General features: G+C 50.0%; 1 protein-coding gene across 3 annotated transcripts in view; it reads right to left on the bottom strand.

Annotated features, from left to right (window-relative positions):
- Window positions 1-26,798, bottom strand: part of PODXL2 (podocalyxin like 2) — a 51,249-nt gene that overhangs the window by 12,559 nt on the left and 11,892 nt on the right. For 2 of the 3 annotated variants that reach the window (XM_029918341.1, XM_029918343.1), the window contains exons 3-5: window positions 20,755-21,033; window positions 3,700-4,487; window positions 3,010-3,084 (exon numbers count right to left, since the gene is read on the bottom strand). In XM_029918341.1, coding sequence (XP_029774201.1) covers window positions 3,010-3,084; window positions 3,700-4,487; window positions 20,755-21,033 — 1,142 coding nt within the window. Of the gene's footprint in view, window positions 1-3,009; window positions 3,085-3,699; window positions 4,488-20,754; window positions 21,034-26,438; window positions 26,476-26,798 lie in introns of those variants that run through there. The other variant, XM_029918342.1, reaches the window with a different exon arrangement.

Raw genomic sequence — 26,798 nt, 5'->3', positions numbered from 1 at the left:
GCCTCCTGGGCCACACATGTGGCTTCTATTCATCCTGTCTGTGATTTTCTCATTGCTTTGTAAAGAGACATATACTTTTAGGCTTTGAATCAACTTGGTTCGGTCAGTGGCGCCAGCCCTCCCCTTACTTTGCTTTCTAGCTCTTTGTCTGCTGTTGGGAGTAAACCTCAAGCCTCTGCCAAAAGATTTGCCTATTAGAGGATGAGCATCTTGTCCTAGCATCACTAATGAGGGGGTCTTAAGAGATGTAAATATCCTCCTAGAAATCTGCAGGCTCATCTTCTGCTTGGAGCCAGACTATTATTAGGGAATCTCTCTCCTGCAATGACTTGATAATTCCTGATATTTACACCTGTCCTGTTAAACATGATCCTTTCCGGAGCATGTCTTCACTTCAAAGACCTTGAACTATGTAACAACTAAAGAAATGATGTAATTACCTATGGTATATAAGACCCTGGCCATCTAAGTGAAGTGTGGCTTTTCCACCATGCCCGTCGTCTGTCTTGTCTGTTGTTGTCTGTTTTCTTTCTTATAGATATCGCGCCGACACCAACCCTCTACTCGGGACCTTTCGACTGGGGTGCGTGGGCTGGTCCCCCCGCACTGTTTCATGACAGTGGTAACATACTTAACACGCGTACCTTAAAAATGGTTAAGATGATACATTTTATGTTAGATTTTTTTTTTTTACCACAATAAAAATATCCATCACTGGGGCACCTGAGTGGCTCAGTCAGTTAAGTCTCTGACCCTTGATTTTGGCTCATGTCATGATCTCATACATAGTTCGTGAGTTTGAGCCCTGCATAGGACTCCATGCTGATAGGTTAGAACCTCCTTGGGAATCTCTCTCCTGACTCTGTCTCTCTCAAAATAATAAACTTAAAATAAAAAAAATAAAATCTTCCAACAACAACAACAAAAAATAAATAAAATAAAATCTTAGGAAAAAAATTCATCATAAAAATACTATGGCTAATCGGCTGGACATCAAATGTTTAAATGGGAAAAACCAACAAGACAAAAGCAGGGAAAGCAGAGGAAAACATTTGTATAGGGGTGTCTAGGTGGCTCAGCTGGTAAAGTCGGATGCTTTCAGCACAGGTCATGACCTTGTGGTTTCGTGAGTCCAAGCCCTGCATCAGGCTCTGCACAGACAGAGCAGAGCCTGCTTGGGATTCTCTCTCTCCCTCTTTCCCTGCCCCTTCCCTACTCATGCTGTCTAGGTCTCTCTCAAAATAAGTAAATAAAATTTTAAAAAACATTTAAAAAAAAAAGAAAGCAATCATGTTTATATATGTATGTGCTGTTTGGAAAGAGGAGAGACATTATCTTCAGGCTTTTATTGTTCAAATAGGCACACACAAGACTTAGGAGCCTCGGGTACCCGTGCTGTGGGCTCTACATACCATATTCCAATAAAAGGAATGAGGGCTTAGAGAAATGCTGATTTCAGGTGCAGGGCAGGGAAAGTACAAGAACCTGGAACATCTTATTACATGAGAAAGCAAGGGGACTCTCAAACGCCAATGGGTTGGTCAAAAAGTCCAGGCATCAGTAGGAATAACCACTGCAACAGCTTAAAACACATCAAATGTTTAAAAATCCACTTGTTCCCTCCTTACACTGGAGAAAAGAAAACCGCCGTCCTGGGTCCCTCTTGAAAGAAACACACACACATACTTAACCTTCTCCCCTCAAGCCACTAAATGAGAGTAAAGGTCAAAAACCACAAAGAAAAGAAGAAAACAAAACTGAAGAGGAGACGAGGGACCAAAATCAGGCCCCGGCGGCCCGTGGAGGAGCCCACGTCTCCCGGCCTAGCAAGCCCCCGAGCGCTGAATCCTGAGCCAAAATGGGACAAGCTGAGAAGCGATCACGCATCTACTGTCAAACTCCCAACTACAATGTGCTCGCATAGGCAGCGCTGGTTAGGAAGAAGGATGGAAATGGCTCTAAAAATAGGAAAACTGTTTGACGGTCTGTGTAAGAAGCAGCTGGATGCCTAATTCCTCTCCTCTAAACTGCGCAGCTGAAGAACGTCCCCGCTCCCTGGCAGATTCTTCAAAGAGGGTAAGGCGGAGGCTCTCTGGCCCAGAGGATACGGGGCACAGCTGAGGGAGGGGGCTCGCGCTGCGAAGCAGGGGCAAATGAAGCTACTTGTGCACATGTGTTCTGACACGGGGACATTGGCCCTGTCCCCAGCCTGGCGCTCAGAACACTGGCAGCCAGCCCTTTCTGCTCCCAGTAGGACACACATGTTCTTTTTTTTAATTTTTCTTTTTTTAATTTAATATAATTTATTTTTTTATAACAGTTTATTGTCAAATTGGTTTCCATATAACACCCAGTGCTTCTCCCCACAAGTGCCCCCCTCCATGACCATGATCCCTGTCCCCCTTCTCGCTCCCCCTTCGGCCCTCGGTTCGTTTCCAGTATTTAATAGTCTCTCACGATTTGTGTCCCTCTCTCTCCCCAGCTTTCTTCTTTTTCAAAGAATCTAATTGCCCAAGGGCAGGACCTAAAGCTGTTGACACTAGAAACTATCCAACAAAATGGCCTAGCCAGTCCACTGTCCTGAGAAACCACAGTTAACACAGCCCAAGCTCGAAGCTTCCAACCAGCTCTTTGATGGCCCTCCTTAAATAGCTCTGAACAAACCCACCAGACATCTGAGGAGCAAATGCATGTGAGAAAACCAACGCCGACAGTAACAAATAAGGAAATCAACTTTTTAAAGACGGTTTCGATATCCTCCAGGACATACGGGATTGCACATGTGAGCAACACAATTCCCTGAAACTAGAAAGAGAGTGGGGCAAGAATAAAGGAGCCACTAGAAACTTAAAATTATAAAGGGGTGCCCCTTTTAGACATGGGTGGGTGCTGGCCTGCACCCTATGTCAGGCTGGCCCCTGTGACTGCCGGGCTAAGCCCCCCGTCTGACCCCCGTGTGCCCGCCCACCTCCATCCTTCCCCACGGTCCCCGCCTAGCTCGGCACTCACACAGTCTATGTTCTCGGTCATGTTCAGGATGATGTAGTTTTTCCCAGCCAGGTTGCTCCAGTCTTTGCAGATCACCTGTACCAGGAAACAAGAAGAAGGGTAACTAAGGCACAAGGAAAGGCATCCAGGGAAACTCTTGGAGACGCCGGAAGGCAATGGCCAGGTACAGGTTCACAGCAGCTAGAAGGGGGCCGAGGGCCTCCGCAAGGTGCCGTGCCCAGGCTGCGCCTGAGACTCACCAACCCAGATGTACCACCCCCACCCAGAGGAGGCCTGCAGCCAGAGGAGGGGCCCGACAACCCAGGGCAACCCTGCAGGGGTGTCATGTTCTGTTGCCCAAGAGAAAACAGGCCTGCGGGCCAGATGCACATGCTGACAGACTGGGACCCCTTCCCTTCCGTGTAGTGCTGGCGGGGTGGAGGGGGCCGGCCTGGGTGCATGTGCAGAGTCCAGGTGAGGAGAGCAGAGGTGGGCGCACAGAAACGGCAGCACAGGTCAGGCGGCGGGAAGGCCAGCAGTGGCACTGCACAAGGCCAAGCCGAGGGGGCTGAGCTCTTCCAAGGCTTTCCCCCATTCATGTTAGTGTGAGTGCGCACCCCGCAGACCCTCCCCTCCCCAGTGTGCAGCCTGGGGATGACCAGGCTCCTCAGAGGGAGGTGCGGCCAGGCGCCCAGAGTACCCTCTCTTTACCTGTGCGGAATCCCAGGGTATTCTGGACTGGGCCTCGGTGGCCTGCCCTTCCTGGGGCTGCGGGCTACGGTCCTCCTGCCCCAAGGTAGCAGAGGGGGGTGTCAGTCCCACGTCGCGGGGGGCCAGCGGGAAAGAGGCTGAGGCTCCGGGGAAGAGTGGGTCTTCATCAGGGGTCTCAGCCCCACTGGGAGCTTCCGTCTGAGGGAACGAGGCTGTGGACGGCGCCCCCTCATGCTCGCCGCCCGGCTCCACGGCTCCCACGGTGGCCTCGCCCCCTGCCTCTGGAGGGGCCTCGAACTCTATGCCATGCCCCGCGGCTGGCAGCATCGTGCCCCCTGTCTCCCGGCCGACGAAGTCCTGGCCTCCCAGGGTCACTGTACTCGGGGTGACTGCAGGTGGTGACAGGCTGGGCCCCATGCTGCTCCCCACCTCCACACCTGAGGAGGCGGGTTCCCCGGATTCCCCGTGCCTATGTGTGGCCACCCCTTGCACCTGGCTGCTGCTGGTGGGGGACAAGCCGTGGACCGGGGTTTGGGCTGCTTCTTGGGACCCGTTCACGGGCAGCAGCTCCTCCTCTTCTTCCTCCTCCTTCTCGGCCTCCTCCTTGTCCCTTTCCTCCTCCTCCTCCTCATCCTCATCCTCCTCCTCCTCCTCTCCAGGAGCCGTATGCCAGGGTGGCTCCACCAGGTTCATCTTGGGCAAGGGGGAAGGCAGGCTCGGCACCTCTTGACCCTGGCTGGTGTCTTCTACGGGACCCGCCTTCTCCGTCAAGTCTGGAAAGACGTAGTCTACAGACAGACAGAAAGCTCGCTCACTTGTTCATCATCCATCACTGATGTGTTCAGTGCTCGCTCAGCAGACGGGATCTAAAGGGTCCATGAGACCCGGAGGGGGATAGTGGGGAGTCGGACTACTGGTCCTCTTGGGAGGAGTGGGAAATAAGGCTGGATAGCGGTGGGGTGCGGGGGGCAGACTGTGGAAGAGGCGAGGGCCAAGCTAGTCCCTGTCTCCTTCATGATGATGAAAGGACACAAATCTGCCACTAAAAGTCTACGAGCGCAAGAATGTACACAGTAGAAAGAAAGCCTGTAGGACCCATCCCTCGGAGAGAGCCCTTGTTAACAGTCCCTGAGAGAAGTCAGCTCTTCTCTGTCATTCTTATAACGGGTTTGTTTCCTTATCTGTGGATTTCACCAAGAAGATTCAGACAACCCATCAGACAAGGTCCCCCCACCTCTCTCTCAAAATAAATAAACTTATAAAAACAACTTTAAAAAAAAAGGGGCACCTGGTGGCTCAGTCAGTTTAGCATCAGACTCTTGGTTTTGGCTCAGGTCATGATCTCACGGTTCCTGAGTTCAAGCCTTGCATGGAGCTCTGTGCTGGCAGCATACAGAGCCTGCTTGCGATTCTCTCTCTCCCTCTCTCTGTCCCTCCCTCTCTCTCTTTGAAAATAAATTAAATTTAATTTAATTAAAACTTTTTAAAGAAAAAGTTTCCCGTTCTCTCTTTTCTAATGGGTTGTTATGAGGGTCTTCTTGGTAAAACCTGTGAATGCTGTCTGAGAGCTCTCTGATCACAGGACAAGATGAAGCGCAGAGGTGACGGCCAGTGTTCCTAAACTGTGCTCTTTTGCCGAGCTTCAGGCCTTGGCTGGGCAATAAAACAGAAGCTGGGAGAGCTGGACAGAGTCCGGCGGCTGAGCCCAGAGCCTCCCAGCACGGGCAGTGTCGCTGCTGGCAGGGACAGCGGGGCCTCCTACCCTCCCTGCTCTTCCTGGGAATCACATCTTGAAGTACAGAACTTAGCAGGCCTCCTGGACGGCAGGACTTGTTTTGGCTTTTTAGCAAAGCCTAGGCCTCCTCAGGGTGACGACATATAGCAATCATGGGCCAGTTCTGTTAAAAATTCCTTTGAAACTCTGGAAGGTTTTTCTAGTTAGCAGCTTTTATTGGCTGCCATTTTGTTACAAAATAATAAAAATCTAAGACCATTTTAAAGTACTCTTTAGACATGAGAGACATGGTAATAGTTTAAAGTGGGAAGCTGGGTCTCCTCCAAAATTTCTATCAAATCGTAGAATGGCTTCAACTGTCAAATTAAATTTTGAAAGGTTTAGACAAATTTCTGGGAACATGGAAAGCAGATGAGACCACAGGAACAGATAACCCCTCAGCCAAGACAAACACAGGGAAAGACAGCAGAGGAGGGAGGGTCTCTTCCCAAGGAACTAAGGACAGAGAACAACTATGAGAGCAGCAAGGACACACAACAAAGAAAATTCAGGGAATTGAAGATAATGTTTAAATTCCAGTTAGAATCTGAGAGAGACCCAAAGATATTGCATCCCTAAAATAAGAACAGGCTTGTAGTAAAGTCAAATGATCTCTAAATAAGAAAAAGTTTGTGGAAACTGAAATTAAATTCTTCAAATGTAAAAATTCAATAGAACAGTTAGAAGAAAAAGTCAAGGAAAAGTCTCCAGAGCAAAAGTAAAAGCTTATCCGATAAGAGAGAAAACTTAAAAGATACAGATGACCAGTACAGGAGGTATAGTAACTAACTAATACAATTTCCAAACAGACAAGAACCTTAAAATGGAGAGAATAATGATGTAAAGTTCCCAGGCCTGGCAGTGGGAATCTTCACATTGAAAGCATATATAATTGAGGTGAATGATAAAAGAGTCGCACATAGCCTCATTCTCACGACACTTCAGAATTCTAAGTAGCAAGACAAGATTCTAAAAGCTCTCAGAGAAAGAACACATAAACCAACAATAAAGAGATTATCAAATTCTCATCAAGCACCTAATTCATAACACTAGACTGTAGGAAGGAAATTGAAAATGCGTTCAAAATTCTGTGAGAGATTTATTTTGAACTTGGAATTTCATACCCAACTAAACTATCATTGACCTGTGATTACAACATACAGACACTTTCATATAGGCAAAGACTTAAAGGTTTTAGAATCTACGAATACTGAGAGAAGTATTTAAGGAAGTTCCCTGTTAAATCTAAGGAACACCAGGAATCAAGAAACATGAGAGGGAGTCATGAAAATAAATCTCTGGAGGGAAGCTATGCCTACAGAACAAGCACTCACATAAGAACATGGGTCCACAGAGCTCTGAGAATTATTACAAAAAGAAAATTGACTCCCTAGAAGAAAAATTATGATTTTTAGCTAAATGATGTTGGTGATAATTGAAAGCCCAATATAATATTTAAATGAATAATTAGAGGGGTGCCCAGGCAGCTCAGTCAGTTAAGTGTTTGACTTCGGCTCAGGTCATGATCTCTCAGCTTCTGGGTTCAAGCCCCACATCGAGTTCTGTGCTGACAGCTCAGAGCCTGGAACTGCCTTTGGATTCTGTGTCTTCCTCTCTCTCTGATCCTCCCCTGCTCACGTGGTCTCTCTATCTCTCTTGATGGCTCTCTCAAAAATAAATAAAACATTGGGGCGCCTGGGTGGCTCAGTCGGTTAAGCCTCTGACTTCGGCCCAGGTCAGATCTCACATTCATGGGTTCGAGCCCCGCGTCAGGCTCTGTGCTGACAGCTGGCTCAGAGCCTGGAGCCTGCAGCCTGCTTCCGGTTCTGTGTCCTTCTCTCTCTGCCCCTTCCCCTCTCATGCTCTGTCTCTCTCTGTATCAAAAATAAATAAAACATTAAAAAAAGCAAAACAAACAAAAAAAAATAAATAAAACATTAAAAATTTTTTAAAAATAAAAAATAAAATTGAAATGCATAAAATACATAAAAACCTAATTGAAATGGGCTAGATGGCCACCTGACAGGAAAACGATATAACAGAATGTCATATGGGTGCTGGGGAAATGGACATATAAAACCCCTTACATCATAAGACTTTATGGTTAGGAGATTGCTCTGACAGCAATGTGTAAGAATTTGATGAAAGAGGGGTTGAATGAAAGCAGAGAAAAGAGTCGGGGGCTCGCTGCACCGTTCCAGGAGAGATGAACACAGGTAATGACATTGGAAATGACGAGAGAACAGATTCAAGAGCAGGCCCCAAGGCAGACCAGATAACCTGCGTGCACCGGCTGACTAACAGGAAGAAGGGGCAGTCTCTCTGGCTGACCGTGGGGGCAGCCATGCCCTTGGCAGAAATGGTCCAGTGGCAAAGTGCATTGGAAACCCTCCAGAAGCACTTGAAATAGCCAGTAGGCTCAGGAAAAGCCCAGAATATGCTGTGGATGTGGTTGACGGTGGTGTATGCCAGTGGAACAAGGGGTTCCCAAGAGGGCAAGCTGACCAAAACAATCCCTCTACTCATCTGATGTGAACTTCCCACAAGTGAGCTCTCTATCCCTCCAGAGACGACCTGGCTCCCAACAGAATTCCCTCGACTAAGCTGGATGGTAGCAGCGGTCATGCTGTGGGTGATAGGGTCTGGAAGCCAGAAGACTTAGCTGCATCCTACCTGTCCAAGCAATGGTCAGTCCTGGGCTCCTCTGGGCTTCGGGTTTTCATACAAGTGGAGGCTGGCATATCTGATTTCTAGGGTTCTTCCTAGCACTGATAGCCTACACTTCGGAGATAGTTTTGATAAATGTGTCTCACACACCGGTGACATTAAAAACAACTCCTCTACTGTCCTAAATAAGAATAATTCAGGATTTATGAGACCACAAATTCTGATTGCCAAGCAAGGTGATTTTCTTCACCCCCATGTTCCCAGCACCTGGCCCAGTGTAGGAACGAGAGCAATGTGTGTTTGTGGAACTCCTGGGTGCCACCTTCTGCCTACTGAACCCAGGACCTGTCCATTTTAGGGAGAGAAAGGAGCCTCCAGTGGCAAGGACAGCTCCTTCACTAGCTCCTCCCCCAGCTCCTCCCCTACTCCTCCCGACGATCACTCCCAGAGAGCCAGCCCTTGACTCATCATTTCCGCACTTCCTTCTCAGTGAGTTCCTGATTCCAGAGACTTTCTCTATTGCCTCTATGCCACAGACTCCCAAATCTTCCACCAAGCCTTAGCTCTATCCAGCCCTCTCATCTCTGGTGACCTGACAAATCACTTAACGATTGCACCCTGATGCTTGGATGGAGGATTTTTTTTCCCTACCTTTTTTTCTTTCTTTCTTTCTTTCTTTCTTTTTCTTTTCTTTCTTTTTTTTTTTTTTTTACCACCTCTCAGCATCCAAAATTATTCCTTCTTCTTTCACGGTGTGATCTCAGTTCCACTGCTTATCAGCAGTGTGGCTAGAACATGCACTTGACCTCCGTGTGTCTCCTCTTATCTGTAAAATAACAGTAGTACCTAACACACAGAGCTGTGCTCAGAATGCACGGAGATAAAACCTGGGCACAGCCCACATGACACAGCGAGTGCCTGATTAACATCAAGTATTCCTCCTCCTCATTATGATCATTAAGTTTTTATACTATAAAATCATAATAGGAAAAACAGCACCATTTTGAAGTCTGCTCCAAAGACAGGGAGCAAGAGAAGCACCTGAGTGGTAAGTCAGTCAGAGAGAATCCAGGAAAGAGGGCAGGGCAGGAAAGGACTGATAGTTTCCTGACAATTCTAGATATGAACTGAGTACAGGGCGCCTGGAGGCTCAGTCGGTTAAGCACCCAACTCCGGTTCAGGTCATGACCTCAAAGTCCATGGGTTTGAGCCCCACATCTACTTTTGTGCTGACAGCTCAGAGCCTGGAGCCTGCTTCAGATTATGTGTCTCCCTCTCCCTCTGCCCCTCCCCCGCTCACTGTCTCTCTCAAAATAGAAGACATAAAAAACTGAAATACATACATACATATATATATATATGTATATATATATATTCACACACACACACACACACACACACACACACACACACACACACACACTGAAAGTGCTTCTGGGTGGCTCAGGTGGTTAAGTATCTGACTCTTGATTTCGGCTCAGTTCATGATCCCAGGGTCGTGGGATCAAGCCCCACATCAGGCTCTGTGCTGAGCATGGAGCCTGCTTGAGGTTTTTTCTCTCTCTCCCTCTGCCCCTCCACACTAGCTCTCCCCACTCTGCAAAAATAAATAAATAAAATTTAAAAAATATATATACCCTGAAGTATGTAAAGTCAGCAAAGGGGCATCATGTCTGCAGCTTACTATCAAACGGTTTAGAAAAAAATTTGTCTGTAAGTATGTATGTATTTGTTTGGTAAAATGTTAACAATGGGGGAATCTGAATGAAGGGCATAGTCAAATTATTCTTGCAAGTCTTCTGTAAATTTGGATTTTTTTTTTTTAATAAGGAGTTAGAGAAGGGGAGAGAGAGAGAGAGAAATCACGTTAAGTACTGGCTAGTGAACATGCTGGAGCCACCAGAAGGGAAACAACACAAGGCAGGGGGCAGGGCAGGCCATCCTGGACTAGGGGCTTCCAAAGGCTCCAGAAGGAAGGAACACAGTTGCCACGAGGGGTGAACAGTCTTGGTGGACAGAGCAGACACGCTTCCCCGACTCAGGCGTCAAAGGAAAGAAGACCAGGCCTCCAGGGCCTGCCATACTGGCTGTGAGAGGCAGGAAAAGGGCAAAGGGAGTGAATCAGCAATGGAGGAAAAGAAAAGCAGGGAGGTGGGGCAGGAAAAGGAGCAGGGTGGAAGAGAGAACTGCACAGTTTGTGGTGAGGCACCGTGGGCCAGGCAAGGTGGGTGGCTGCCCCAGGAACCCCACTCACCCCCCCACCCCAGGTCTCCCAGTGCAGCGTCAGATGGTACGTCCCAAGCCCTGTCCACTGCTGTCACTCAGAGCTGTGACTCCACATGGGGGCAAGGGGAGAGCCTCTCCTGCTTAGTGCCCGAGGCTCTGCCTCCCAGTTACTGCAGCACCAGCAAGCAGTGCAGGAGGGTCCCACAAACCCTGTGATACTGTCTGGGACACAGGCATACCCACAGAGCCCTCCTGACACGCCCCCACACCTGAAGGAGTGTGAACAAGCACAGATGCCCAGGAGACAGGTTCAGGGCCACAGGAGAGCCAGTCAAAGCCGGTCCCTACCCTCTGGAGCAGAGAGACAGCTGGGACGCTGAAGAGATGCAAAAGGTCCCCCAGGGCTCAGACCCCCCAGGGGGGGCTTGACCTCAAAGCACGGAAGGTCAGGGAGTGGTTCTGCTGCAAGGGCACTCAGGAGACAGGAAGCTTAGTCCCCTCACGGTCTGTGAGATAGCAGAGGACCCCCTGGGGCCTCAGGCAACCCCTCCCACCCCCCAGCATCAGGAATTTCCCTCCCTGAACATGGGGTGCCAGGTCTACGAGGCGGCAGTGCCCCCAGGTGGCTTCTACTGGAAACTACATCTTCCCTAGAATGGAGGGAAATCAGGCAAACAGGAAACAGACTGGGGGGCCCTGGAAGATCAGAGAGCCCACAGCCTGCCTTTGACAGATGAGCAAAGAAAAGCTTACAGGGAGGAGGACACTTGCTCTAAGTCGTGAAGCTACACTTCCCACAGTTGTAAAGGTGTAAAACTCAGGCTCGTGGGTGCTTCAAGCCAGTCTTTCATGATGGCGGCCTGCTCACTTAGGACAAGGCCCAGACTTGGCTTCAGACGCAGAGAGGAACAAACTCACAGAGGCATCGTCTCTCCCTGGGGCACCTACACCACGGGCCAGGCCCACTTCTTTAAAGTTGAATCACCACAGGTAGGGCTCAAGGCCCAGCTAAGAGCTCTGCAGCCAGGGGCCAGGGTGCTGGCTGACCAGCCTCCAGGTAGCCCACCATCCCTCTGGGGTATTGAGGCTGTGGTGATATGACAGAAGGCATTCAAATCACGTCACCCAGAAGGCACGCTCCTCTCCCTAGGGCCATCTCTTAAAGTCCTGCTGCCATCTCACATTCCACACCCCCAGCTCACTGCAAGTGTATCTGCAGGGTGGAGGGGGTACTGGGGATGTTCCAGCAATGGCAACTCCAAGGAACTAGGGTTCTAGCACAAAAAGTGACCTGGGAGGTCATCTTGATCAGGTGATGGCTAAGTCTAGGTAACATGGGCGCCACTCTCTTCAAGAATATGTCTCTTCCAGAGCCTCAGTGGCTCAGTCGGTTGAGTGTCTGACTTCAGCTCAGGTCGTGATCTCATAACATGTGGGTTCGAGCCCCACATCGGCTCTGTGCTGACAGCTCGGAGCCTGGAGCCTGCTTCAGATTCTGTGTACCCCCCTGTCTCTGCCCCTCCCCCACTAGTACTCTGTCTCTCTCTCAAAAATGAATAAATGTTAAAAAAATTTTTTTAAAGAATATATCTCCTTAGAGAAGCATTTTTTTCCAGTTAAAAACATATTTTAGCCTTTTTTTTTTTTTTGAGAGAGCGCAAGCACAAGCAAGGGAGGGGCAGAGAGAGGAGATAAAAATCTGAAGCAGGCTCCAGGCTCTGAGCTGTCAGCACAGAGGCCAAGGCAGGGCTCAAACCCACAAACTGCAAGATCATGACCTGAGCTAAAGTCCAACGCCTTACTGCCTGAGCCACCCAGGCTCCTCGAGAGGCATTTCTCTGTTGGCAGCTTTTTTTCCCTCCGCAGATTCCTTAAGCCCAACTGCAATGGTTCCTTTATGGACTTCCACTCATTTCTGTTTTATCAAAGTGAGGAAACTGTGGGAAGCATCTCCCTCTGGGATAAAAACCTACAGATTTTCTCAGCTGTTCCAATTTAGCCTTCTTTGCCTGGGGCCAAACAACTGGGATGATTCCTCCTTCTCAACCCCCCTCCCCTTGTCATTGTTCTCTGGTGGCAATTCCAGATTCACCACACTTTTAAGAGTGGTTACAAAATCAGCAGAGTCGGTACACAAGAAATATTTGCTGAGCGAACTGTGGAAAAGTGGACACGATTCACGGGCTAGAGGCTGATGCTGGACTCATGCAGAAGGGTCTGAACCGTGCCCAGCGCCCAGGCTACATTCCCCGAACCGGACAGGATCTGGGAGCGAGCAGGAGGCCACGACGATGAAGCCCCAGGCCCTTGAACAGCTTGGACCCTCCAGGCTTTGGCTTTTGCTCTTCAGCTCACTCTGGGGCTGGCTTTTACTCCCGAAATAGATCACGTTGCACTTTTTCCCCCTCATATATTTCATCAGTTTATCTTCTGATAAACTTCTTTCCCCAGTTTATCAAGGTCACACTAGCCTTCGTTTCTGCCTTCCGGGACAGCCATAGTCCACAGATGACCCTCAGCATCAGCTGAAACATCACGAAATGACTTCCCTGTTAAAGATGTGAAATTTACACAGGCACCGCGCCACTGGCCTTGCAAGACCACTTTACATGTCCCTTTCGGTTAACATCAGATGCCGGCAAACTGCCCGCAAGGACAACACTTAAGCCAGTTGGAGCGAGCGTTAATACAAAACCACAAAATTCACCGCAGACCTGCGTAAAACAGAGGCACAGGGGGAGAAGCTTTCAGCAGAATTAAAAACAGCTTTTAATCCGTTTAATGATCAACCTCGGGAGCCATCCAAGAAATGTAGGATGCCAATTAAACAAAATGATAAATTTTTTGGCCTGCCAACCGGGTAGCATGTGGATACTGTAATGCCCAGGACTGGGGGAGGGTCCTCAGTCTGCCCATCAGGCCACGTGGGGGGAGGGGGGAAAGATGAATGAAGAGCTTCAAAAACAAATATTCTGAACCTGTAATCTCACGCCTAGAGATGCAACCGAAGGGGATGATTAGGATGCTCATGAAGACTGGGTTCCCAGGACTCCCGTGGCAGCACAGGGCACGAAACGGCACACTGGAAACCGCCAGCAGGGGACTGACTGAAGAATAACAGTCTGGCCGTACCTGAGATTCTGGTCCAGCCTCAAAACGGAGGGCGGACAGCCCCGTCGGTGGGCTTGGAAAGCTGCTGGCAAGTGAAGCAGCAAGACCTGAGCACTGCAATTTCATTTTCCTAAGAGCATATTTTATGCATTTCTCGTCTGGAAAAAACATTCAGAAAGATCTGTGCCAGGACGTTAACATCCACCCATGCTGGGTGGTGACGGGATTACAAGTGGTTTTCACTTTCTTCTTTTCTACATTTTCTAATCTTCACAGCATGATGTCTATTACTAGTGTGAAACAAAAAATAAAATAATTTTTTTTTCTTTTTCTTTTTGGCATCTGGGTGAAAGCACGCTGTCAGGGGGTCTTCTTAGCGACATGCCTGATGTGGGCGCGGGAGATCCAGTCATTCAGCAGCAGGGCACAATCTCAATGTACAGAAACCATCCCGGGCCCCAGGAGCCAGCGGTTTTGACGATCTGGTTTCTACAAAAATTCATTGTGGGCAACGGTAACCGAAGTGGTCTAATGAATAATTTCATATGGGGTAGTAGCAGCTCTTGAGGAAGAAATCTCAAGTTTGAGATCTCGCCCTGCCACTTATTAGCAGTGTAATTTAGTGCCCCTTTCAAACCTTTAGTACCTGTGTCCTTCGTTATAAAACAGCGATACTCACGATGCTGCTTTTATCGATTTCATCAGGTCGCTATGAGGTGAAACAAAATGATGTGAAAGCAATTTATATGACAACATTAGCACTCTATAACGTTCCTCATCTGAGAGCAGTGTGGTTTACGCCCACCCATCGTCTGGTAGGTACTGCTCCCTCCTCTTGGTCCAGGAGCGTGGGGGCCGACCCCCCGGCCTCCAGGGGTGCTCAAGACCCCATCCGGGCCACAGAACTCTATCCCCAAGGCCTCAAGAGTGGGTCGGAGATGTGCTCATGACCCAGGGCAGACCAATGAGCTTCCACTCTGAGACTTTTCCAGAAGTGCTGGTGAGGCAGAGTTCTCTGTCTGTTGGGGCTATGGAGCGGGAGGAGAGGACACTGGAGTTGCTGGGGGCTCTCCAAGCTGCCACACAGGGATGATGTGCCTAAGAAAGAAGCCCGCGATGGAGGGTGAAGCCTGGGGAAGCGAGGCAGGTTCTGATGCCCCGTTTCAACACCAGTATCCCATCTGCCTGGGCTCTGGGGTCACTGAGCCCATTAACACCCCCTTTTTCACACAGTCCTGCGAGCCTGTTTGAGTTAGATTTCTAGAACTTGCCAACCCCAAAGAGCTATCACTTTTCTTGTAGAACATGAATTAGCTTGTTCACTAGGAAAATTAAAATTGCATGCAGAAATTTTATTAAGGGTAATGGAGAGAGAGGCGGAGGGTGACGGAGAGACGGCCTCAGGATGAGTAGGAAACCGGAGCAATTACGATCCATCATTAACAATCTTGCCTGAGTGAACCACTCAGGTCCTACACTGGCTTGGCGCTAGGTGGCGGAGAGGGGTGCTACACTCCATTTCTTTCTAGTTTGCTGAGACTACTCTTTTCACCTGAAATGTCAGAAAATCATAATATTTCAAAGCTGGAGAAGGCTTCCATCAATCATCCGTCACTTACAGATGAGAGGCTGAAGCCGAGATGAGACGAGAAACCCACTCAAGGTCCCAGCACACTCGTCACCAGCCTAACAAACGCCAGCGGCTGTTTTGGCCGCAGGACCTCAGGACGGTTGCTCTTGTAGGTCCAACAAACTAGCAGCAAGGCATCAGCAAACTGCTAGTGTCCATGGAGCACGCTGTCTCCTCTCTGACATAGGCCATCAGAGCACTCCCACGGTAGGCGAGATTCCCAGCTCGGCTCTGCCGCACACAAGCTGTGTGGCCTTGGGCAAAGCACTTGCCCTCTCTGGGCCCAGGTTCCAGCATTTGTGAAGCAGTGACGACTGCTGCCTGCGACCTCACAGAGCAGTCGTGAAGTTCCCAGGAGCTAAACAGAAGGGAAATTCTATGAATAAAATGGTGATTGTTTACCAAGGGTCAAATATACGACATTACTGCTAGCCACGAGTAAAATCACTGAGCTGAGAGGTGACCTAACAACCTAAGAGGAAGAGCCATGGCTATGGAGTCTGAGAACTCAGGTCTGAATCCTTAGTAACCAGCACTGTTATCCCAACTCCAGCAGCCTGGTGGAACGGGAATAACCACATACACTTGGTTCTGTGATTAGATGAGATACTACACTGAAACCCCTAGCGTGGTGCCTGCAGGTCCCCAGTGTTCACATACGGTCAGTATCATCGTACCCAGAAGGCTACCGGCTCTGCGACTGGGCCAGGCCATGGCATGGCATTCAGATGTCATTGCTGCATGGACATATTCATGTCCCCAAGGGCTGTGTCAGGATGGTGTGGTCCCTCTGACCTCTGGACGGACTCCTCACCCAGACAGCCCCTTGAAGGCTCCTGGGGTCTCCTCCAACCTGAGGAGCAAACCCCTAACAGGCAATGCCTTCCTTCCTTCCAGAGAACCCCCAGATGGAAGCCTGTGTCCCTTAGGGCCAGGAGCAGAAGAAGGCAGAGGGGACTGGCACTCTGTCTTCTCTGGGCTGCCTCCTTGTCCCACTGAGCCTCACACCTGGGACGCTTCTGTCCCTGTTATGGCCTGACACTGTATTGGCAAGGTACTGCTTGACAGTTAACTTGGGGGCCACTGCTAGCTCACAGCAATTCCTCTCTGGGCAGAGGACTTAGAGAAAGGCACTCCTTGCATCCGGCCCATGGCCCAGTGACTAGTGTGTGCCTTGGACTTGGGCCCCAGCTCCCCTGCTCAGCGAGGCACCCCTGGCCAGTCCCCCAGGCAGCCAAGATGAACAAGTGCGCTCCCAGGAGACAGGACAGGAGGAAGGACACCACAGGCTCAGGGAAAATACCTGAGCCACTGTCAGTAAAAAGACTCCGAATCCCCATCCGGCTCTGTCACATACCAGGTGTGACCCATTAAAGCACTTAACTTCCCAGTGCATTGGTTCCACATCTGCCCGACCCGGATGATCATGGGCTACTTAAGTGAGGCACATTGGAGGAGGGAAGGAGAGGAGGCCAAGGGGAAGGCCAGGCCAGAGCACCACGGGCATTTTCCGCAGTGCTAGGAAGTCTGGTTTATCTTCTGTGGGCACTGTGTTCTCACAAAGTGCTGTGGTGGTACATGGAGAAGAGACCAACTCGAGGGAGGGTAAGGGCCCTGTGGGAGGGGGAGCAATGAGAGAGCCTGGCCAGAGCAGCCCCCTTCCTCCACCTCGTCTGGGACTCTCTCGTCCGCCTCGAGCAGGGTCCCCAAGTCCCCATCTTCTGGCCACACGGGTGTACAGCAGAGGGGAGGGAACAGACCGCACCACCAAGCTGGCACGACAAGATGTAGGCCAAGTACCCGTGACGTGGCACACACTCAATGAATGACAGTTGTGTTCACTATGAAGCAGCCTTGACAGGCTAATGGGAGAAGGGAGGAGAGGGGAGAGGAAAAGGAGGGGAGAGGAAGGCAGAGGCAGAGCAAATGTGAGTTCACTGAAGCCGAAGGGCCACCCCACTGTGATCCCGGGGTGGGGGTTCCCTGGCTCATCCCTGTGGCTTTCTTGACCAAGGCTCTTGGAATGACTGCTCGCTTCAAACTTGAGTCTCAAGAGTCTAAACAAGGGGAAAGCCCAGGGAAAGACCCAAGTCCATCTAATTGTCTAGTGCCTCTTTTTATTTTATTTTTCTTAGAATTTATTTATTACTGAGAAACAGAGAGAGACAGAGCATGAGCACAGGAGGGGCAGAAAGAGGGGGAGAAGTGCATCTGAAGCAGCTCCAGGCTCTGAGCTGTCAGCACAGAACTGGATGCGGGGCTCAAACTCACAAACTGTGAGATCAGGACCTGAGCCGAAGTCGGACACTTAACCAACTCAGCCACCCAGGCACCCTTGTCTAGTACCTCTTTTCAGTGCTGGGTGATAGATTTATCAGCGGATGCTCCTATGGTAATCGGCTAAGTCTATGGGGGAAACGAATTAAATTCCTATCTTATACCACATACCCAAATAAATTACTCTTAAAGAGTTAAATGTCAACATTGAAGGTGAAAAAGAATAAAGGAAATAAAGGTGCATATATGTCAGGGAGGGAAAGGATTTTCTAAACAGGAAGCAAAGAAAAACATTTGAAACATTTCAAAAGAGAGATTGTCCAAAGTCGTAGAAAATTTGTTATGTCAAAAATCACTATAAGAAAGATAAAAGTAATGGACAAACTGGAAAGATGTTTTCTATATACATCAGAGGTTACCATCCTTTTTTTATGGTTTCCTTTTTATTTTATTTTGGAGAGAGAGGGAGAGAAGACAGTGAGCAGGGGAGGGGCAGAGAGAGGGAGGCACAGAATCCGAAGCAGGCTCCAGGCTCCGAGCTGTCAGGACAGAGCCGACACAGGGCTTGAACTCACAAACAGCAAGGTCATGACCTGAGCAGACGTTGGATGCTTAACCGACTGAGCCACCCAGGTGCCCCGGGTTAGCATCCTTTTTATATGAAGATCTGTACAGTGGCAAGAAAGAACTAAAGCTTGAATAGAAAGAATCTAAAGGTAGTAATAGCTAATATTTACAGAGTACTTCTGATGTGCCAAGCACTGTGCTAAACATGTGAGATGTATTATTGCATTTAAACCCCACAACCGTATGATACTATTTCCTAGATGAGAAAATTGAGGGTTACGTTGCTAGTTGCCAAAAATCACACAGCTATTAAGTGTCGGTGCTGGAACTTTGGAATCTGCCTGACGCCAGAGCCTGCTCTTAATTATACCATGCCTCCAATCAGAAAAGACTATAAATGGTCGGAATATATATATATATACACACCTACTAAATTAAAATTTACTAGCAATCAAAGGCCATTATAATTTGCCTATCAAACTGACCAAGATTTCAGGGTGCGTGGGTAACTCAGTTGGTTAAGCATCCGGCTTCAGCTCAGGTCATGATCTCATAGTTCATGGGTTCGAGCCCCATGTTGGGCTCTGTGCTGACAGCTAGCTCAGAACCTGGAGTTTGTCTTCAGATTCTGTGTCTCCCTCTCTCTCTGACCCTCTCCCACTAAGTCTCTCTCTGTCTCTCAAAAAAATGAATAAAAATGTTAAAAACAATTAAAAACAAACAAACAAATTGACCAAGATTTCTAAATGGCAACATGCAGTTGTGGGAAGGGTCCACAACACTGGCATTCATTCCACTTCTGGAGGCCGGTGTGGAAACAGATAACAAAAGCCTGTGGAAAGACGCCCATCCTTTGTGTCTGACTCGCGGCACCCAGTGCAGACCCCCTCTCTGCCCTTCTCTACCCCATGAATTACATCAACAGGCCACATCCCTGCTTCCTGACTGGACCCTCCACAGAGCCAGGGAGAAAAAGAACGACAGGGCCCCTGGCAGGAGGAGAGACGGTGGATTATTTACTCCCCTGGCTTCACCCGTGCTGGGTCACTGCTCTTGCCAAGACCACACACTTTCCCCCACACTGTCTATCCATCCTGGCTCCTTTCATCCCTCCCTCCCTCTGTCCCTTGGGGTGTATGGGTCCTGAGTGTCCCACTGTCACTAGCCCTGGACTCTTGTTGCTGGCCTATCGCTTGCCCACACCTTTCCAAGTTCCTTGTTCTGGAAGTAAACGCTCCCTGGGTTAGCTCAGTGTGACCGTGTCTTCTAGTTCTCACTGGGATGCTGCCCAGAAAATACACCTTTACACCTGGCAATTTTATTCTAGAAACGTATTATACAGAAACAATAAAAATACTGCCACAATAAAAAAAAAAACCCTGCAGTTTTAGCAACATTAAAACTAGGACTGACCTAAATATTCGACTACAGAGAGCTGGCTTTATATAGAGAATGACCCACATGATGAAATACTAGGCAGTCATTAAAAATTCAAGTTAAAAAGGGATAGTTAATGATGTTGAAAAACATTTGTGAGACATTTTAAGTGAAAGCAGGATTCCAATTTGGCCTGTAAAAGCAACGACAAGGTGGTATCACAAACTGTCAACAGTCACTCTCTTTCAGTCGTGAGACTGAGGACGGATTTTCTTTTCTTTGCGGGTTTCATATTTTCTACAATCTCCATGTGTTATTTTTATAATTAGAGAACATTAATCCAAATTACTATACACTCTCAAAAGAAAGATTAGACCTAAATTCTGTAACACCCACCCCCACGCATGTACACACACACACACACACACACACACACACACACACACTCCCAGCACCACATTTAAAAACGGGCTTCTGTCAGGGCACCAGGGTGGCCCAGCCGGTTAAATGTCCAATTCTTGATTTCAGCTCGGGTCATGATCTCGCGGTTTGTGGGTTAGAACCCCACAGTGGACTCCACACTGGCAGCACAGAGCCTGCCAGGGATGTCCTTTTTCCCTTTCTCTGTACCTCTCTGCCACTCATTCTCTCTCTTTCAAAATAAATAAATAAACTTAAGGACAAGAAAGAGTGCACACAGCTGCCAAAGCCACAGGCATAAGGGCCACGGGCTGCCACATCTGTACCCAGCTCCTCCCTGCACCCATCCCGGCTGGCTCCCAGGCCGCAGGCTTGCTGCAGCCCTCACACGGTCATCAGCCTTGCTCTGTCAACCCCAGATGCAGCTCTGATATGTGACTGAGTGAAGGGCAATCGTACTGCCTTGATCAGGGGTCTGAGAGCTCTCCGGGAAGGCATGGAACCTCCGACAGAGATGATCTGTCAGAACCGGGCAGGGGTCCCAGAGACCTCAAGGAGAGCACGGCGCCTCCAATAGAGATGATCTGGCAGAGCCGGGCAGCAATCAAAACCCTGAACCTTGGGAAGATCGATGCTTGGATCAGGACTGGGCCTGTGAACACCGGTGTGTGGCCCCAGGCATGCTTCTCATGCATCTGAGCCACGGGTCACTTGTGTTTCCATGGGGAGAAGGTGTCACTCACGGGCTGCGAGCATTCTAGAGCTATATGAATGCAGAACATGGACTCCCTAAACTGCAGCAAAGGTTAAAGAGAAAAGAGCATCCTGGACCAAACATTAGGAGCCCTAGAGGCCCGGCCCTGATGGACAGGAGGGCAGCAGCACGGTGAATGCTGGCAGGAAAGACAGGACATGTGACCAGAGCAAGGAAATGGTCCCCTGGTGCTCTGTCTAGATGGCCTCGGCCCCAGCTGCAAGAAGCACGTACTCAGGTGGGAAGGCTTACCTGCGGTGGGTCCCAGGTCCAGGCTGGAGTCGTTCAGCTCCTCCTCCTCTTCCCAGAAGTACTGGGGTGGCTGCAGAATGCGGGACTGCTCGCTCTCCTCACTGGGGAAGCCCGAGCCAGGGCCTCCCAGGCCGGCTCCCAGTCCCACGGCCTCACTGGGCTCCTCTGGGTCCAGCGGCTCCAGGCCTGTGGGGGGCAGGAGGTCCAGCAAGGAGGTGGAGGTGTAGCCCTCGGGGCCAGGCTCGTCAGACCCAGCTGCACATGTGCCCAGGGATGCTCCTGCACAGACACGGAAGCCAGAGGCTGTGAGAGTCCAGAAGGCCAGAAGGGTATGAGGTTAAGACCTGTCTCCAACAGCAAAGAACCCAGGGAGGGGGGGGATTGCGGAGGGGAAAGGGGCCACTCCTGACACCCAGGGGCTGCCAGGGGATTCCGAGATTCCATTCTCACTCCACAAAAGCCAAACCGCTCAGCACTGGGGAGACCCAGGAAGGTGGGCGGGAAAGAGTGAAGTTCGTCAGGCTCAGCACCCACTGTGCATCTGTTCGCTCAGTAACCACTACCAGCACCCATCTTTGTCACAACGGTGCTGCGTGCTCAGGGCACCGATGCAGCAAAGGACGGATCCCTGCTAGTTAGGACTTTGTGGGCACACTGATCCCCGGGCTTCTGAATGAGGCTGAACATTTTCCCAAACTGCATTAAGAACGGGATCTGCGGGGCGCCTGGGCGGCTTAGTCGGTTAAGCGTCCGACTTCAGCTCAGGTCATGATCTCAAAGGCCATGAGTTGAGCCCCGCGTCAGACTCTGTGCTGACAGCTCGGAGCCTGGAGCCTGCTCTCTGGCTCTCTCTCTGCCCCTCCCCCGCTAACACTCTGTCTCTATCTCTCAAAAATGAGTAAATGTTCAAAAAAATTTTTTTAAACAGGATTTGTATTTCAGCAATACAACCTCCTGAACAGTCTTTAAAAACCACGTGAGACCGCAGTTCAACCTCAGTGTTGGTAACAACACACTTGTTTAGAATCTTGGAGGATCCCTCTTTCCTCATCTATAAAACAAACAAACAAACCCCAATGTATTAAAGGGTATCTTTTCTTCTCCCCTCTCCTTCCCACTCACTAAGAACAGGAAGACCGCCCTATTTGCCAGTTTCACAACTTAATTACACAAATATTACTAACTGGTTATATGTCTCCTGAAAGTCATTTAAAACCTGTCTCCTCATTCAAAAATTAAGGAAGGTGGGTGAAATGACCCCTACATTTCCTTTTATTTTTTTAAATTTTTTTAATGTTTATTTATTTTTGAGAGAGACAGAGCATAAGCATGGGAGGGGCAGAGAGAGGGGGAGACACAGAATCCAAAGCACGCTCCAGGTTCTGAGTTGTCAGCACAGAGCCTGACGCAGGGCTCAAACTCAAACTGTGAGATCATGGCCCAAGGCAAAGCCGAAGGCTTAACTGACTGAGCCGCCCAGGTGCCCTTACGTTTTATGTTCCAAGATGAGCGTTCAGTGACGCAGGGAAGAGACACGTCCTGCTACCACTGTGTGCGCCGTGCCTGGGCCTGAGTAGCTCTCGGAAACTTTCCATGATGTGTTTCATAAAAAATGAAAGCCAACACCATTGGTGCCGTGTGCTAAATGCTTTGTGAGTGTTATCTAAACTTGACTCTTCACAACCACCTTATGAAGTAGTGGTAAGCCCTAAGCTTGGCATCCTGAGTGTGGTGGAGACTACATGACGGGCACGGTCAGGCAGCACGGGACCGTGAATCCAACATATAGTTGGAAGGAAAGCGTTCCGAGTGAACGGGGCCTAACACAGTTCAAAAGTACGTAGGAGAGGATCAACAGGTCCTGAAATGGAACCTGGAAGGATGTCTCGTAGAGAGAGCTTGGGTTGTGTCCTGGCTTCCCCAAGCTGCTCTGAGTAAGCCACGTCTCCACCAGGTGCCCCGGTTTCCTTATCTGTGAAACAAGGACAGAAATTTGAGGGGAAGAAGCCAGCTGATTACAGCTCTCAGGGAGGCAGGGACCTCAACTGAGGTGTGCTCCCGACAAACTGCTGCATTCCATACATGCATTATTATACTACATTCTGGGACATTCTTGGCCAGGAAGAGAGAGTATTCAAGAAAGGCAATGGCCAGTATCTTCAAATATATTAAGACGAAAGGTCGATGTGAATACCAAAGGCTGGAGTTAGTTTATGTGACTTCATGGGAAAAACCAGCACTGATGCGTGGAAACATGGGGTGGCGTCTAAGCCTCAAAAAGCCTGGAAACAGGGAATGCCCAGGGCCACCCGTGCCCACCGCCCAGCTCCCGCTCCTGGTTCCAGCCTCTGCTTCTGAGACGTGCTCCCAGCGGCTCCTGGTCTAGCCTGGGCACCCTCCTCATACCCCAGCCTTCTGAACCGATTCCTGTACTTTCCTCACCAAACCATTAACAGGCCCTCTGATAGCTTTCCTCCCTCATGCGATGTGTCCTGTGTCTGATTCCACTCGGTCATTCCAGTAAGTGAGGCCTCGTGACGTCAAGGTCAAAGAGCTAGTTAATAGAAAGAGCTCTAATGAGCTAGTTTCTGCCCTCAAAAATGACCAGTGTGTGTGGCTAAGTTTCCTATACAATACCAGTGGGGACGACGGGCCCGCTTGGCAGAGGTAGTGCCCCCAAGGTGGAGGGAACCGAATTTCCAAGAACTTACCTGGAAAAACCTCATGCAGTCCACAAAGAAAAAACAAGTCAATTGATGAGAAATGTTTGTACCAATTACACAAAAATTTTACAGACCCCCAGGGATCTGTACTTCTTTGTAAATCCCAGCCAATCTTTGAAAAGGCCATTGGGGGAAAATCTTTATCTACAGGTACCAGCATTGAGCAGGTATGGGGGGGATGACACCATGTCAGCCTTTCTTGAAAGGTGCAAACTGGTTTTCTTGAGGAATTCCTGGGATTTTATCCTCCAAAAAACCACTGGTAATTTGCATTGGCTCTTTGAGGCCTGAGAGCGGCCTCTCTCAGAGCTGACCCATAGCACGGTGGGAGCAAAGTCACAATCCCTTCTTGACCTTGGTCCAGCTCTCCAGAGTGGCTTGGACCTTGAGAAAACTACAACACCCTCTCAAGGAAGGTCTGACCAGCAGTCGGGTTGATGTCCACCTCTGCTAATCAAATACCATCAAGTCAGTGAAGCTCTGTGCAGAGGATGAAGCGAGTTCCTCCACTCTCCAAGCCTTTCCCCTGCACCTGTCAGGCAGAGAAGCCGCGGTCTCCCTCCACTGCCTCTCCCCTGCCTCCTTCTCTTTCTTTCTGGTGGGTCTAGCAGCAATGAACAGAGATTTTGATAATCTTGCCGAAAAGCTGTGTGTGAAAAAAGTGGTCTGGGCTCTCATTCCTTCTCTGGCACGCAGTTCCGTTTTCTGGAAGCTGTTTTTCCCCTGTGATGATTATGTTTTCTTTATATAGACCTTGATATTCTCAAAGGTCTTGGCAATGCATGATTATTTAAGCAATTGCGAGAGGTTATTTTCAAACCTGTCCTCCAAAATAGTAGTGAAGACCTAAGCATTCTGTGTATAATTGCCTTTGTGCTCATAATTAATCTGCTTTACTTGAGACACTATCTGATTGAAAAGTTCAGAATTACACTCTTTGTGACTTTTTTTTCCTTGAGCACCTAAAATTTTCTGTGACTTTGTCACTCCCAACAGAGAGAGAGGGAGAGAAAAAGGAGGCACAGGAGAAGGATTTGGGGGCCAGCCTCAAAGGATTGATTGAAAATCTGACCCAAATCATGGATGCCTGGGCGCCTCAGTTTTTGGGTGGCCGGCCAACTTTAGCTCAGGTCATGATCTCACAGCTCAAAGGCTCCTGAGTTCAAGCCCCGCATCAGGTTCTATGCTGACAGCTCGGAGCCTGGAGTCTGTCTTCAGATTCTGCATCTCCCACGCTCTCTGCCTCTCCCTTGCTCACTCTCTCTCTCAAAAATAAATAAAAACATTTAAAATATATATTAAAAAAAAGAAAATCTGACCCAAACTAATAAAAAGAGGCGAATGAAGCAGACTTACTTCTTGAAGGGGGGAAGGACTGAAAAAAACAAAGCCTTAGTAATCCCTATGTTTTATCTCCCTTGCAATCTGTTCCTGATCCAAACATCCTTTTCTGATGTCTACTATCAGCTACACCCCTACCCTTCCCCTCATCAGCAGCTTTGAAGTACAGATCTCCCTACGCCCCTGCCAGACACCAATACAGGAGCCACCCAGCACCATATAGGCCCCACACCCGAGTGTCAGCTACAACAGAAATTCTCTAGCACATCACCCTACCGCATGCGCACGCGCACACGTTCCTGTGTGTGTCTGGATGTGTCTGAGAAGCAACGCTGAACAGTTCTCAAAGGGTTTCTATGGAAGGGTGTATAAGAAAGAGACACACTGCTAAACACACGCGTCGCCAAAAGGAAGGTGATAACGTACATCGTGGACACCATGAAGTAGGTATGGGAGGGTGGGGTGGGGAGGTGCGTCGGGGTGAAGCTGCCGGCAGTGATGCGTGGCTAGCCACAGCTGGGCACAGGTCCTGACCCACTTTGCTTGCCAGCTCTGGTGTGGCTGTCGCACAAAGAATCAGCAGGCAAATCAATATTTTCATTTGTGTGTTGAATCTCACCTCTTCCAAAGATTTAAGGGACGCAGACATAGACAGGTGTGTGTGTGTGTGTGTGTGTGTGTGTGTGTGTGTGTCGGGAGACCAGATAGGACGGACATGTTTCTGTGCACATGCCTTAGGTCCCTACCCATCCCCAAGGTCCTTACCCACCCCTGGGCACGGAGGTGATGAAGTAGCCAGTGTCCCAGGCAAACTCCCATATACACATGTACACTTTATATGCCCGTGTGTCCATCAGATGCAGAGTCACCCAAGGCTATCTGCTAAGTGAGCACGCACGCGCGCGCACACACACACACACCCACCCACACACACACACACACACACGTGCGCGCACACACTCCTTGGAGCATGCCTCTCCAGCAACCCCGGTTAGCAATTGCCCCTTAGTATGTACTCACGGCAAACCCTCCCCTCTGCTGTGTCCGCCCCACGAAAAAGGGGTTCAGTCTTGTCCTTATTTGGCCCATCCTTGCAGACGGCACTGCTCCCCCACCCTCATTCAGTGCTGGTGGCCCGGCTCAGAGGCCCCACATACCTGGGCCCACCCACCAGGCACACACCTGAATCCTGTGTCTGCCATGCGGAGGCTGCTCAGCAGGCTGTCACGGGCACATCCGTTTCACACCTGCCCCCCACCGTCCCCCTGCCATCACCCATACACATCCCAATACCCTTGTGGAAACGGCGACTCGGGTCTCTCACACGCACCCCTGCATGGCAGTGGCGCAGGAGCTATCCAGCAGTGTCGCTGTCACAAACAGACCTAGTGGCTGTCATACCTTTTTGTGTGTGTGTGGTCAGCTCCTAATAAAGTTGCCCCGCACCGTCTAGACAGGCTTTGACAATGACACACCCCCGCCCCCTCTCCGGTGGCACCACACGCGCGTAAACACACACCGCTCATTGTCGCAGCAGCTGTGTGTACAGCTCCGTGGCACTTTCTGCCTCGCAGCCGCAAGCCACCCCCGCCCCATGCTCACTGTAGTGGCCTCACGCACCCCGTAGATGCCGTCTCTGCATCCCTGGGTGGCTGTCTCCGGGCTGGCGCGCACGGTCCGCCCTCCTCTCGCCAGTGCTCTCGCCCTCCCCAAAGCACCCCCTCCTAACAGAGCCCCCCCCCCCGGGAGGCGTACAGGCACGCCCTCCGCCACCCTCCTCGCGCCTTCCCTGCGCGCGTGTGTCCACACGCACGCCCCCGCGCCGGGGAACCGCTCTCACACCAGGCACACGCGGCGGCCCCACGACCCCCGCCGCCGTCCCGGGCGCGCGCGTGTCTCGGACCGCGCAGCAACCCCGCCGAGCCCTGCGCTCCCGCGCCTCGCGCCGCGGCCCCTTTGTTGGTCGCCCGGGAGCTGTCC

The sequence above is a fragment of the Suricata suricatta genome, chromosome 12, assembly GCF_006229205.1.
Source record: "Suricata suricatta isolate VVHF042 chromosome 12, meerkat_22Aug2017_6uvM2_HiC, whole genome shotgun sequence".
NCBI lineage: Eukaryota > Metazoa > Chordata > Mammalia > Carnivora > Herpestidae > Suricata > Suricata suricatta.
The sequence above is the reverse complement of the archived record's forward strand: the minus strand, read 5'-3'. Positions and strand labels throughout refer to the sequence as shown.